Source organism: Mytilus trossulus, chromosome 2 (assembly GCF_036588685.1).
Source record: "Mytilus trossulus isolate FHL-02 chromosome 2, PNRI_Mtr1.1.1.hap1, whole genome shotgun sequence".
Lineage (NCBI taxonomy): Eukaryota > Metazoa > Mollusca > Bivalvia > Mytilida > Mytilidae > Mytilus > Mytilus trossulus.
Genome location: NC_086374.1, coordinates 574,225 through 588,778, shown reverse-complemented (window position 1 = coordinate 588,778; position 14,554 = coordinate 574,225). Strand labels below are relative to the sequence as shown.

The following is a 14,554-nucleotide window of genomic DNA, read 5'->3' as shown; positions in this document are numbered from 1 at the left end:
TGATAGCCACAGAGAGAATAGATGCTTTGTAGTAGAGTAAATCTATGTGCAATAAAAATACCTCGGTAAGTCATCTGTATATGAAAATCTATATGACTTCATCGTAATGGATTTTTAAAAATGTTTATTTGATACTTATATAAAACTTTTATCTTTAAGACATTTAACATAAAATCAATAGTCAGTAAAGCAGGGGAGACACTTCAGCTTGTGCACTCTTGTTTGACATTTTATTAAACATTTTTAAGGGTTTGCTTTTTCTTTTATAGATATTAGAATGTATTATCACATACACTTGTCCTTCTAGCATCGATTAAAGTGTTAATAAATCCCTTGTATACTCCATCAATTATCTACCGTTTTCAATCTTTTTTCACTGGGAGCTTTACATTCAACATTAAGCATTTAGGTTTTTGAACAGTCAGTACTTTTAATCATTTGTTCAAAAATATCATTATAACTGACAACATTATTGTAAAAACCTATTTGAAAACAACCTTCTATGGAGGAGCATGTAGAGAACAGCTGATAAAAGGGAAAATAAAGCTGTAGAAATTAAACATGTTTACTATAATTTTGTGTTGTAAATATTTTTTTCCAGGAACAGACAAAATATAATTTATATCTGAAAGCTTCAAATAAACATAACAGATTGATGAGTGAAGCACAGGAAGTCAAAGGTAAGATTTAATTAGGTGATAGATTTATTATAAAATTTTTAAAATCATGGAAATTAACTACTCTAAGATAACTTCATTAAAGATTGTTGTTATGCATGTCAAACATATTCATTCAGCAACGTCTTTGCAAGCCAAGGATGACAATCCAGTCCCTTCCTCTCCACCCTTGGTGGTTTAATAGGATCTACATGGTAAAGGTTTTTATGGATTGCAGTTATAACTGGCTGCATCTTATCATAAAGCAACTTTGAGATGATAACATGAAAATGTAAAAAACGTAAATTAACAAGTACCATGTGCTGATTGTGCGACAATTCTTTACTCTAAAAATATAGGTTGATATTTAGTGACAAATTTTGAAGTTCCTGATCAGAATGTTTCACCCAAATCTTGGAATGTCAACATACATTTAGAGTCCGGCTTCAGGTAATTTGTGAACATTATATACTGACACAATTATTTTTACACCTCCACACTGAAGAGATTTCAACTGCTGTCAAGAATTGTGTAGTCAGAACGAGAGTGAGTGTTTTCTGCCTTTAGAGGGTCAAGAATTGTTTAGTCAGAATGAGAGTGAGTGTTTTCTGCCTTTAGAGGGATCAGAATTCTGTAGTTAGAATGAAAGTGAGTGTTTTCTGCATTTAGAGGGATCAGAATTCTGTAGTTAGAATGAGAGTGAGTGTATTCTGCCTTTAGAGGGATCAGAATTCTGTAGTTAGAATGAGAGTGAGTGTTTTCTGCCTTTAGATGGATCAGAATTCTGTAGTTAGAATGAGAGTGAGTGTTTTCTGCCTTTAGAGGGATCAGAATTCTGTAGTTAGAATGAAAGTGAGTGTTTTCTGCCTTTAGAGGGATCAGAATTCTGTAGTTAGAATGAGAGTGAGTGTATTCTGCCTTTAGAGGGATCAGAATTCTGTAGTTAGAATGAACGTGAGTGTTTTCTGCCTTTAGAGGGATCAGAATTCTGTAGTTAGAATGAGAGTGAGTGTTTTCTGCCTTTAGATGGATCAGAATTCTGTAGTTAGAATGAGAGTGAGTGTTTTCTGCCTTTAGAGGGATCAGAATTCTGTAGTTAGAATGAGAGTGAGTGTTTTCTGCCTTTAGAGGGATCAGAATTCTGTAGTTAGAATGAGAGTGAGTGTTTTCTGCCTTTAGAGGGATCAGAATTCTGTAGTTAGAATGAGAGTGAGTGTTTTCTGCCTTTAGAGGGATCAGAATTCTGTAGTTAGAATGAGAGTGAGTGTTTTCTGCATTTAGATGGATCAGAATTCTGTAGTTAAAATGAGAGTGAGTGTTTTCTGCCTTTAGAGGGATCAGAATTCTGTAGTTAGAATGAGAGCGAGTGTTTTCTGCCTTTAGAGGGATCAGAATTCTGTAGTTAGAATGAGAGTGAGTGTTTTCTGCATTTAGAGGGTCAAGAATTGTTTAGTCAGAATGAGAGTGATTGTTTTCTGCATTTAGAGGGTCAAGAATTGTTTAGTCAGAATGAGAGTGAGTGTTTTCTGCCTTTAGAAGGATCAGCATTCTGTTGTCAGAATGAAAGTGAGTGTTTTCTGCCTTTAGAGGGATCAGAATTCTGTAGTTAGAATGAGAGTGAGTGTTTTCTGCCTTTAGAGGGATCAGAATTCTGTAGTTAGAATGAGAGTGAGTGTTTTCTGCCTTTAGATGGATCAGAATTCTGTAGTTAGAATGAGAGTGAGTGTTTTCTGCCTTTAGAGGGATCAGAATTCTGTAGTTAGAATGAGAGTGAGTGTTTTCTGCCTTTAGAGGGATCAGAATTCTGTAGTTAGAATGAGAGTGAGTGTTTTCTGCCTTTAGAGGGATCAGAATTCTGTAGTTAGAATGAGAGTGAGTGTTTTCTGCCTTTAGAAGAATCAGCATTGTCATAAACAAATGTTGGTTACACCAGCCAAGGGTGGAGAGGAGGGACTGGATTGTAATCCTGGCATAGCCAAGATGATCAGACACAGCAGGAATTTGACTACATGAAAATTTAACTTTTTAACGATTGCCATTTCAAAAATGGCATTTAAATCCTGGAATGTATTGTTTGAATTTTTTGTTTGGTTGTGATTTAAGGATTTACATATTTAGCTCAAATGCAATTGAATCTTGATGTCTTAGTCTATCCTGCCTTTTTTAGCTCACCGGGCCCGAAGGGCTAAGTCAGCTTTTCTCATCACTTGGCGTCCGTCGTCCGGCGTTAAATTTTACAAAAAATCTTCTCCTCTGAAACTACTGGGCCAAATTTTACCAAACTTGGCCACAATCATCATTGATGTATCTAGTTTCAAATTTGACCCCGCAAACCAACCAAGATGGCCGCCATGGCTAAAAATAGAACATAGGGGTAAAATGCAGTTTTTGGCTTATAACTCAAAAACCAAAGCATTTAGAGCAAATGTGACCGGGTAAAATTGTTTATCAGGTCAAGATCTATCTGCCCTGAAATTTTCAGATGAATCAGACAACCCATTATTGGGTTGCTGCCCCTAAATTGGTAATTTTAAGGAAATTTTACTGTTTTTGGTTATTATCTTGAATATTATTATAGATGGAGATAAACTGTAAACAGCAATAATGTTCAGCAAAGTAAGATTTACAAATAAGTCAACATGACCAAAATGGTCAGTTGACCCCTTTAGGAGTTATTGCCCTTTATAGTCAATTTTTAACCATTTTTCGTAAATCTCCATGATCTTTTACAAAGATCTTCTCCTCTGAAACTACCAGGCCAAATTAATCCAAACTTGGCCACAATCATCATTGATGTATCTAGTTTAAAATTTGTGTTTTTTTACCCAGCCAACCAACCAAGATGGCCGCCACGGCTAAAAATAGAACATGGAGGTTAAATGCAGTTTTTGGTTATTACTCAAAAACCAAAGCATTTAGAGCAAATCTGACAAGGGGTAAAATTGTTTATTTGGTCAAGATCTATCTAAATTGTAAGATGAATGGGACAACCAGTTCTTGAGTTGCTGCCCCTGAATTGGTAATTTTAAGGAAATTTTGCTGTTTTTGGATATTATCTTGAATATTTTTATGGATAGAGATAAACTGTAAACAGCAAAAATGTTCAGAAAAGTAAGATATACAAATAAGTCAACAGGACCAAAATGGTCAGTTGACCCCTTTAGGAGTTATTGCCATTTATAGTCATTTTTTATCCATTTTTCGTAAATCTTAATTAACTTTTACAAAAATCTTCTCCTCTGAAACTACTGAGCCAAATTTTACCAAACATTGCCAGAATCATTATTCGGCTATCTAGTTTAAAAATTGTGTTTTGTGACCGGGCAAACCAACCAAGATGGCCGTTATGGCTAAAAATAGAACATAGGGGTAAAATGCAGTTTTTGGCTTATAACTCAAAAACCAAAGCATTTAGAGCAAATCTGACAAGGGGTAAAATTGTTTATCTGGTCAAGATCTATCTGCCCTGAAATTTTTAGATGAATCAGACAACTCGTTGTTAGGTTGCTGCCCCTTAATTGGTAATTTTAAGGAAACTTTGCTGTTTTGGGTTATTATCTTGAATATTATTATAGATAGAGATAAACTGTAAACAGCAATAATGTACAGCAATTTAAGACTAAAAAATAAGTCAAAATGACCATAACATAGATGCCAACCATTACGATTTTCCCGTAATTTTTCCGATTTTGCTATCAAAAGTACGCTATTACTGTCATAGTCGAATAGTTACGGATTTCCAATCATCGCGGTTCAATTGTGTAAAACTCGTCTTTTTATCATTGCTTCTCCGTTTTGGTCTGGTATTTAGTAAATGCCAATGTAATGCTTCCAGTTTCTCAGGAGTTATCGACCTATTGTTGTGTAACTAACTGACTTCCTAAGAGGCAAACTTGCATTTTATGAGTAGCTTTCCCCCTTTCTCTAATTCTTCTTGACAAAATGAAAATGTACGAGTCGAGAACATTTAAACAATTAATGAATAGAATACATACAACAGATAACATGTTTAATGAAACATGTTAGTGCCTATCAGTTTGCAATCACTCGTCAGTATTTTTTATTGGTAAATGCACGTTTTTGAATGATTACTGAAAACTTTTCAATAATACGGAAAATTTGATAGTTTGTTACTGAATGGGTCAAAAGGGGATTGGCATCTATGCCATAATGGTCAATTGACCCCCTAAGAAGTTATTGTCCTTTATAATCAATTTTTAACAATTTTCATAAAATTTGTAAATTTTTACTAACATTTTCCACTGAAACTACACGGTGGTTTATAGATAAAGATAATTGTGAGCAGCAAGAATGTTCAGTAAAGGAAGATGTACAAACACATCACAATCACCTAAACACAATTTTGTCATGAATTGTCTGCTTCCTTTGTTTAATTCACATATGCCAAGGTGAGCGACACAGGCTCTTAAGAGCCTCTAGTTTATTATTACATTATGAAATGTAATTACTTAAAACTTGTTTTCCTCTGATAAATGTCTATACTATAGGTGTAACATATCTAGCTTCTTGATGGTATGTTAACATTTAATTTTCTGATTTGGTCCGTTACACTTCTTAATGTACACTTCTTACAACATTATATTTAGATCACCTTGTAAGCATAGTGGTACATTCTGTTTTATCTGTGACAAATCTATCTGTAATTTTTTTTTAAATTTTAGGTTGTGATCGACATTTACTAGGGCTATACCTGTTAGGAAGAGAACAAGGATTACCTGTTCCACAAATATTTACTGATCCTGCTTTTACTAAAAGGTATTTTGTAAGACTTGTATCTATATGACCATTAAACATCTGTTATAGTTAAGAACATGCAAATAAGGCAGACATTTCAAAGTTCTCAGTCTGTATTTGATTTTATACAATGAATGTGACTTTAATAACATGTAAAAAAAAAAGCCCTAAAAATGCTAAATGTAAATGCAAACCAAGATTTTTTTTGTGTAAAGTGTATCAAAGTTTTACAAAAAAACAAGCGATGTGATTGTAACATTTAGGTATACCTGGATTCAATGAATGCAGTTTTGCTGTGTTTTACTTGTTTGATGACATGATCACGAGATCAATGTATAAACACAACACAAAATTAAAGGTAAAAACTAAGGGTGCAAGTTCATTTGTCAATGTGGCTCTGATGTCTACATCTGTGTGTGTCCTCACTTATTTTGTTGATTTTCAGTGGTGGCAGTGGTAACTTTGCCTTGTCTACAAGCTTTGTAGGATACACACCAGTTTATGGTAGAGTGGTTCTAATGCCTACATCTGTGTGTGTCCTCACTTATTTTGTTTATTTTCAGTGGTGGCGGTGGTAACTTTGCCTTGTCTACAAGCTTTGTTGGATATACAACAGTTTATGGTGGAGTGGCTCCAATGGTGGAAGATGGTTATGGTTGTTTTTATCACATGGAACCTAAACAGTATGTATACGTCAAGCTTAAATGTTAATTGTAAGGTTATGGAGAGGATTGATATTGGTGGTGAATACCACTTTATTATTTCATGCTACCCTGTTAACACTGGGGTTGTGAGTTTGAATTCATGCATGTGGCATGTATGCTCAATTCCAATCTTTATGTACTCTGATTATTTGATTTGTTTTCCTGTCAAAGATCATGATTCTTTCCTGGCACTCTGGCTTCATCCACCAAAAAAAACTAAATGCCAGGAAACATTCAATAGTGCTGAAAATAAACTCATCATAGATACCAGGACTAAATTTAATACATACGCCAGACGCACGTTTCGTCTAAAAAAGAAAGTGGCATTAACATCATACAATTTATCTTGTATGCCACCTAGCATGTTTTAAATCCACCTCATTATATCATTCTAGAATAACATTAAATCACATATCTGATGATTATTTACAGAATAGCTGCTGTTGTAACGACATGGAGAAGTTGTAAAGAAACAGATTCTGTTGTGTTTATGAATGAAGTTCACCAATGTTTCACAGAGATGGGTGACATGATAGAGAAAGGCCAACAAACACATGCTAAATTATGAATATTAGTGACAGAGAAAGGCCAACAAACACATGCTAAATTATAAATATTAGCTGGCTCAATACAGGTGTTGTGGGATCATTGTTCATTATGTGTTGTGTCTTATCTAGCACTGCCTAAATAGTTATTATTATATAATAAACAGATTTATATAGAATAAGTGTGCAATAAGCAGTCAACTTTAATTATCACAAATTTGATGGTCCATACAATAACTATACCTGCCAACTGTCACTATTCGCGGGGGATTTCCCCCATGGAATTTTGAAAGAGCGATGTTGTCCACAATTTAAATAAAACAATTAATTTTACAATGACCATAAGCTTATAAAAGTATGAAGAAGCCAAAAAACAATATTAGAATGAATTTGCAGGCCCCCTTTAATGGTTTTTAGGACTATGACAGCCATCTGGCACACAAAATCCCCATGGGCATTTTGAAAAGTTGGCAGGTATTTATAATAATTTAAGATACTAGGAGTACATATTGGACAAATCTTTCAATTTGGGCCAAACATCTTTCCAGGAAATAACAGGAATTTTTAAATAAAAGGAGTGTGAGACAAAAACTGCATGTTATTCTGTCAAACAGAATATAATCTTTTGTATGAGATATATATGTGCCATAAATATCCTGTGAGGATAAGGGTTAACTATTTGGTGGTCCCTTTTCAAATCATATTTCAAAATCTGCACTTTTATATTACTTTATTGTCTCACACTGCTACCATAGAATAGATTGTTAATAAAACATGAAAAGTAATATACATGTTGATTGTTCCACAAAATGTGTTGAAATCAATTAACCATGCATAATTAAGAACTGACTAATTTGTTACTGTTTACTTAATATAAAAGTGAGATGTGGTCTGATTGCCAATAAGACAACTATCAGCAGTTCAAATGATGTGGATGTAAGCAATTAATTTTCTGCTGGGAAATGATCATCCATAGTCCTTCAATTGTTTGGTATTTTAAAGATAAGAAATAACTGTTCTGTTCCTTTAATTGATAAATGAATTTTCTGATTATTGGCAACAGACAATATTGCTCAGGGTTATTTCAATAGTAAATTACCTCCCTTTGATGTTCTCTATGTTTTTTGTTATGTAATGATATTTTTGAGCATTTTTTTAAGAAACTGTAATTTTTGTATCTTTACATAGAAAGTATTTTGTTTTACTCTTTACGCTTCTGTAATACCAAAGTTATTTTGTATTTTTATGTCAAACTCTGAAATATATTCCATGTCTTTAAGAATTAAGTAAACATAGTCTTAATGAGGGTACTTGTATGCAATATTTTTTATTGATTCAGTGATATGTATTTATTATTTTAATTGAGAAAAGGGAGAATACCTTGTTTTGTAAGAAACAAAAGAAAAGCATATTTTAATATGACTCTTGTTGAATTCTGACTAATTTTGTCATTTTCATTGGTCATTTTTTTGGGGTTGTAATGTCATAAGATTTTATAACTCATTTGAAATAACTCATATTTGATTGCAGTATTTTTTGTGCTGAAATATTACAAAATTTGGTATTTTGGTATCAGGGGGTAAAAGTGGGTTTACATGCTGGGAAAAAAACCTAAAAAAATAAAAAAAATCAATTTCTTCTATGAATGTTTTATGAAAAATAAATTCATTGTAACAAGAGATAATTATTTGTGTTAGTTTTAAACTGATAGTCTTCTTTTATCATATTCCAGAAATAAAAAAGCCTCATCGAGCAATAAATTAAAAATTAATCTGGAAAATTATTTGTTTATTCTCCTGATTTTATGATTTTAAAGCATTTTTCCTTATTTTTTATATTTCATAGGATATCTTTAATTGCTATTTTGTTTATTTTCTCTTTGAAATGGTTTTTTTTTTGATTTTTCATATCATGCTAACAGCTTAAGATAGAAAACTAGTGCTAGAAACTTTAGGTGCAAATACCATTTTCAATGTAAACATCACAACATTATGGGACAAATATCAATAAACAGATTATCAATGGCCTTTCAAACTTAAGGATGTTTCTAGGTCATATCTCATTTCAGGGCAGTCACCCTTCAATGAGATTGTAGCTGAGAAACACCTTATCTTTAAAAACCATCAGCAAACTATGAATATTACATAGAATAACTAATATAACATGAATACATCTCACTAAGTCTGGAAACCAGTGTTAGAGGCTCCAAAATCAATACTAACTGTGCTAGCAAAGCCTTTGAATTGTTCCTTTTAAAATCTTGATATAAAAGAGCAGTACTGATAATCTAGCAAAAAGGTTGTTGACATATATTATGTAGATTCTGTAATGCTGTTAAAATTTATATTGCAATGATAGATGCAGCTTTAATATTTTTTATTAGATTGTAAATGGCTATATTTTGGTGCATTTAATGTGATTTATTGTATAATTTATATTCATTTAAACATAATGTTTTTAGTTAGATATTTTATAGCAACTGACAATGCAATTAATTTTACTATATACAAATTCAAAATATTTTAAAATAAAATGATCAGCACTTTGCTTTTTTTTTAATTTAAATAAATTTTGCAAGGAAATGTGTTGAAAGTGAGACATAGTTTTACTTCTCTGCCATAGTTGTCTAAATTGTAAGTGTGTTTTTGGTCCATTACAGAATAGTGCTACTTTCAAATCATAAATATCTAATTTGCTAGGAAGTAAGGAGGACTATTTTCATACCTACACTCCTTAAAGAAGGGATGTGCTGGTTTTTCATTTTTCTATCTATCAATCAATGGGGATCTCATTTCCTGACACATTTCTGTCAATTAAACTCCTTTTGTGTCTTTCTTTCTATTTCTTAAATACTGATCTTTATAATGTGAACCAAGATATGGTAAACCACTTTGGCCTAATTTCTTGTCATGGTCAGGATTCATCTTTCTCGGAGAAGATTCACCTTGACCTAATTTTCACGAGTCAAGACACATCTTTGTTCAAAAAGATTAATATTGACCTTACCTCATTTTCATTGTCATTTTTGGGATTCAACTTTCCCTACGAAGATTTACAGTGTCCTCATTTTCAGTCATCATCATGATTCACCTTTCCCTGAGAAGATTTACGTTGTTCTAATTTTTAGTCATGTTCATGATTCACCTTTCCCTGAGAAGATTTACATTGTGCTAATTTTCAGTCATGTTCATGATTCACCTTTCCCTGAGAAGATTTACGTTGTCCTAATTTTCAGTCATGTTCATGATTCACCTTTCCCTGAGAAGATTAATGTTGTCCTTATTTTCAGTCATGTTCATGATTCACCTTTCCCTGAGAAGATTAACGTTGTCCTAATTTTCAGTCATGTTCATGATTCACCTTTCCCTGAGAAGATTTACGTTGTCCTAATTTTCAGTCATGTTCATGATTCACCTTTCCCTGAGAAGATTAATGTTGTCCTAATTTTCAGTCATGTTCAGGATTCACCTTTCCCTGAGAAGATTAACGTTGTCCTAATTTTCAGTCATGTTCATGATTGACCTTTCCCTGAGAAGATTAATGTTGTCCTAATTTTCAGTCATGTTCCGGATTCACCTTTCCCTGAGAAGATTTACGTTTTCTTAATTTTCAGTCATGTTCATGATTGACCTTTCCCTGAGAAGATTAATGTTGTCCTAATTTTCAGTCATGTTCATGATTCACCTTTCTCTAAGAAGATTAATGTTGTCCTAATTTTCAGTCATGTTCAGGATTCACCTTTCCCTGAGAAGATTTAAGTTGTCCTAATTTTCAGTCATGTTCAGGATTTACCTTTCCCTGAGAAGATATATGTTGTCTTAATTTTCAGTCATGTTCAAGATCAATCTTTCCCTGAGAATATTTACTTTGTCCTAATTTTCAGTCATGTTCAGGATTCACCTTTCCCTGAGAAGATTTACTTTGTCCTAATTTTCAGTCATGTTCAAGATCAATCTTTCCCTGAGAAGATTTACATTGTCCTAATTTTCAGTCATGTTCAGGATTCACCTTTCCCTGAGAAGATTTACTTTGTCCTAATTTTCAGTCATGTTAAAGATCAATCTTTCACTGAGAAGATTTACGTTAACCTAATTTTCACTGTCATGTTCAGGAATAAAGGCAACAGTAGTATACCACTTTTGAAAAGTAAAAAATCGATGATTAGAATACAAAATAAATCGAGGGAAACACATCATCTATATAAGGAACAAAACGAAAAAACAGAAACACTGAAGTGCAAGAAATAATCAAACGACGTAACAAACAGAAGCGAACTATAAGATAGCAACTACCATTTTCCTGACTTTTAAGAAAGAATGGATGGTTAAACACGGTTTTATGGCTAGCAAAACTTCTTGCTTTTATGGCAATGTTAAATATAACAAGAGCCATTTTTCTCTTTAAAGATTAACCTTGACCATTTTCACTGGCATGGTCAGGATAGATATTTCCCTGAAAGATTTATATTGCCCTAACGTTACTGTCATGGTCAGAATTTTTCTTTCCAGAAAAGATTTACCTTGACTTCATTCTCACCGTCATGGTCAGGATATTTCTTTCCTGGAAAAATTTACCTTGACCTCATATGCACAATGGCAGTAAATAATTACAAAATGTAGTATTAAAATTCGGGATAGAGGTAAGTTTTTAAGATTCTTGGATTATGGTTGCCTCTCAGAATTATAAATTATAGGTTGAAAATATCTTGTCTTGGTATGTAAATTCTGATCATATATATGAACATGTCTACCCGACAGGTTTATTTTGTCTTTGAGATATCATTTCCCTGTAAAAATAATTCAGAAGACATTTTAGCATATCTGCTCCTGTTCAATTACGTGTACATATAGATATAAGAAGATGAGTGCCAATGAGACAACTCTCCATCCACGTCACAAGTAATAAAAGTAAACTAGTATAGGTCAAAGTACATGCATTATACATCCATTCAGTTTAAGATAGTATGGTTCTATCAATAAAAACAGAGCAGCGAATATCTATATATCAACATTTTTTTTACTGAAAACATATTCTAAATGAAAGTCCCCTGTTTAACACTTTAACTTGCTATTTCAAAATGTTACTAAAAGGTAAAATAACACAACTATCGAAATTGTGGAAATGAAGACGTGGTACAGGCATTTTCTTGTGTATAAAATGGTATATAAAACCTGGTTTAATAGCTAGCTAAACCGCTCACATGTATGACATGTTATTGACTAATTAAATACAAATCATATATTTGCGCCAGACATGCGTTTCGTCTACAAAAGACTCATCAGTGACGCTCGAATAAAAAAATATTAAAAAGGCCAAATAAAGTATGAAGTTGAAGAGCATTGAGGACGAAAAGATGTTTTTCAAATAGTTTTCATATTACTATAAAAACACCAGTATACTACTGTTATCAGTATTTCCATGATAAACAAAATATATCACTACAATATGCGATTGAATTCCACCTGCTGCTGCTTTAATCATTCGCTAAACGTTATTGCCATGTTACGTAGTCCGAATGGCATTTATATATACTGATAAAGTCAACTGTTTAGCATTGAATGCATAGTCATTCTTTGTCACTTATTTTCATTAGTGTTTGTTGATGAGCAATATCTAATTCTAAGAACCACTGATATCCACACATATAGCATTAAAGTTACCTCTAACCAATCTTGGGGATCGGATACGCATCTAAGACTTAAATGGTAATTTCATTTAGTTTCCGACAATCAATACATAGCCGCCATGATGAGTCTTTTTTTAATGCAATGGGCGCAGACCATGGACCAGATGATTTTTAGGCAGTTAAGCTGCCTTATGCGAGCACCCTTGATTTGTGTGCTACCCAATAAATGCTGAAATACGTGCCATTGTTATCATCTAGCTGGCTACTATATTATTTGTAACTTATTGGACAGTTTTTTTTTATACTTTTCATTCAGGATTACAAAAAAATATGACCAAAAAAACCTTAAATGATCGTCGATTTTCCCAAAAGTTTTGAAGTTGCACATAGGAAGTAGAGCACATTAGGAATCCTTCTGTAGTTTATTATCCCCTGAGCTTTTGGCTAAGATGTCAAACAACAAATGTATGAAATATCTAATCGCCGAAAATTTCTAAAGACAAGTAGTTAAGATTTCACAAATTGCAAAAGTCGTAGGAATATTGTTTGTCGTCAATACGTAATCATCTACGTATATAAGTTCAACTGATCACGCTGTTGGCGGCAATTTTGAATTTAAAAGAAGACGAAATTTTCGTATCTTTATAATTTGGACGCAGGAGTTCAAATTAGCGAGGTCTGCGACCTTCCACTTTTGAAGTCGGACTTTCTACTTGGTTACTAGCTACATATATGTACGCACAAGCCCGAGCTACCCATGCCCGACGGACCTTGAAAGAATATAAAAAAATAACTTTGCAAACATTTTTACCAAAGTTTCCTAATAAACGATCTCACACTTATTTTCATCATTACTATTCATGACAGCGATGTTCAATTTGTTCAACCGCTAGCTTTATACATAAAATCGCCGAGAAATAATGTGTAAATCCGAATAAAATCGTATCTCACAATCTGTCAAAAACAACATTGGAACCAAAATGGCTGTCACGAGATTACAATATCGGATTCGATTCCGGAAGCGGATAAGGATAATCCCGGATTTGGCTACTAAAAAAATACAGACAGGTGACAAAATACATCTATACATGGTAAATAAATACAAACACTAGAATTGAAAACCAAAAGACATATGTAAAAGAAAGAAAAAGCAGAAAATATTTTGTACACCAATTTTAATGTGAAAATCCAATACATTGTTACAGCTGGGAACAGTTTATCTGACAATATATATATATGTTCCTGGTAACAGTATAATTTTTTTTTATCAGTGATAAATGTTGGTAATGCGTGTTAAATGCTTTTCAAGTTCGAACATATTACTGCAATTTCAAGAGGTATTTTCAAGTCTCCCAAACAAAGTTTAACTTAGGCTTTCATAGAATGTTAGACTAATATGTCTAGGTGAGCCATCAATCTTTTGTTTGTGCATTGGGGTCTATTAAGGGGTATTTTGGGGGGCAGAAAGAAGGGTGGGGTTTTCTAAGAACTCTATGGGATTTTATTTTCTAAAAATTTTAAATGAATATAACTTGAAAACTGTAAGTGATAGATACATGTAGTCTTCAGAAATGATTATAGGACAATAAAACAAATCACATGAAATACAGGGGGAGTCCCTGGGGGTCATCCCCATCCCCTTCAATTTGGGAATATGCTTTTATCTTGTAAATGGTCCAGATCCCCACCCCTAAACCTCATTAATTCTTGAATGGGATGATAAAACAAATCTAATGAAATTTTAAAAAGGGAAGTCCCCTGGGGTCCTCCCCAACCCGTTCAATTTGATAATGTGCTATTATCTTGTAAACGGTCCAGATCCCCACCCCTAAACCATATATATTCTTGTAGGGGACAATAAAACAAATGAAATGAAATGAAAGGGAAGTTCGTGGGGTCACCTCAACCCCTCTTGTTTGAAAACTTGTAAACGGTCAACATCCCCACCCCTAAACCATATATATTCTTGTATGGGACAATAAAACTAATCAAATGAAATTAAATGGAAGTTCCTAGGGATCACCCCACCCCGTTCAATTTGAGAATGTACTATTATCTTTTAAACGGTCCAGATCCCCACCCCTAAGCCATATATATTATTGTAGGGGACAATAAAACAAATGAAAATGAAATAAAAGGGAAGTCCGGAGGGGTCATCCCACCCCCTCTTGTTTGAAATCTTGTAAACAGTCTAGATCCCCACCCTTAAACCATATATATTCTTGTGGGGGACAATGAAACAAATGAAATGAAATAAAAGAGAAGTCC

The 14,554-nt window shown here is 33.2% G+C and overlaps 1 protein-coding gene across 4 annotated transcripts in view; it reads left to right on the top strand.

Moving 5' to 3' along the window:
• Window positions 1-9,207, top strand: part of LOC134706198 (peroxisomal carnitine O-octanoyltransferase-like) — a 42,995-nt gene extending 33,788 nt beyond the window's left edge. For 3 of the 4 annotated variants that reach the window (XM_063564921.1, XM_063564923.1, XM_063564922.1), the window contains exons 13-16: window positions 602-680; window positions 5,339-5,432; window positions 5,975-6,094; window positions 6,548-9,207. In XM_063564921.1, coding sequence (XP_063420991.1) covers window positions 602-680; window positions 5,339-5,432; window positions 5,975-6,094; window positions 6,548-6,683 — 429 coding nt within the window. In that variant the 3' untranslated portion in view covers window positions 6,684-9,207. The remainder of the gene's footprint in view (window positions 1-601; window positions 681-5,338; window positions 5,433-5,974; window positions 6,095-6,547) is intronic. The other variant, XM_063564920.1, reaches the window with a different exon arrangement.
• The last annotated feature ends 5,347 nt before the right edge of the window (window positions 9,208-14,554 follow it).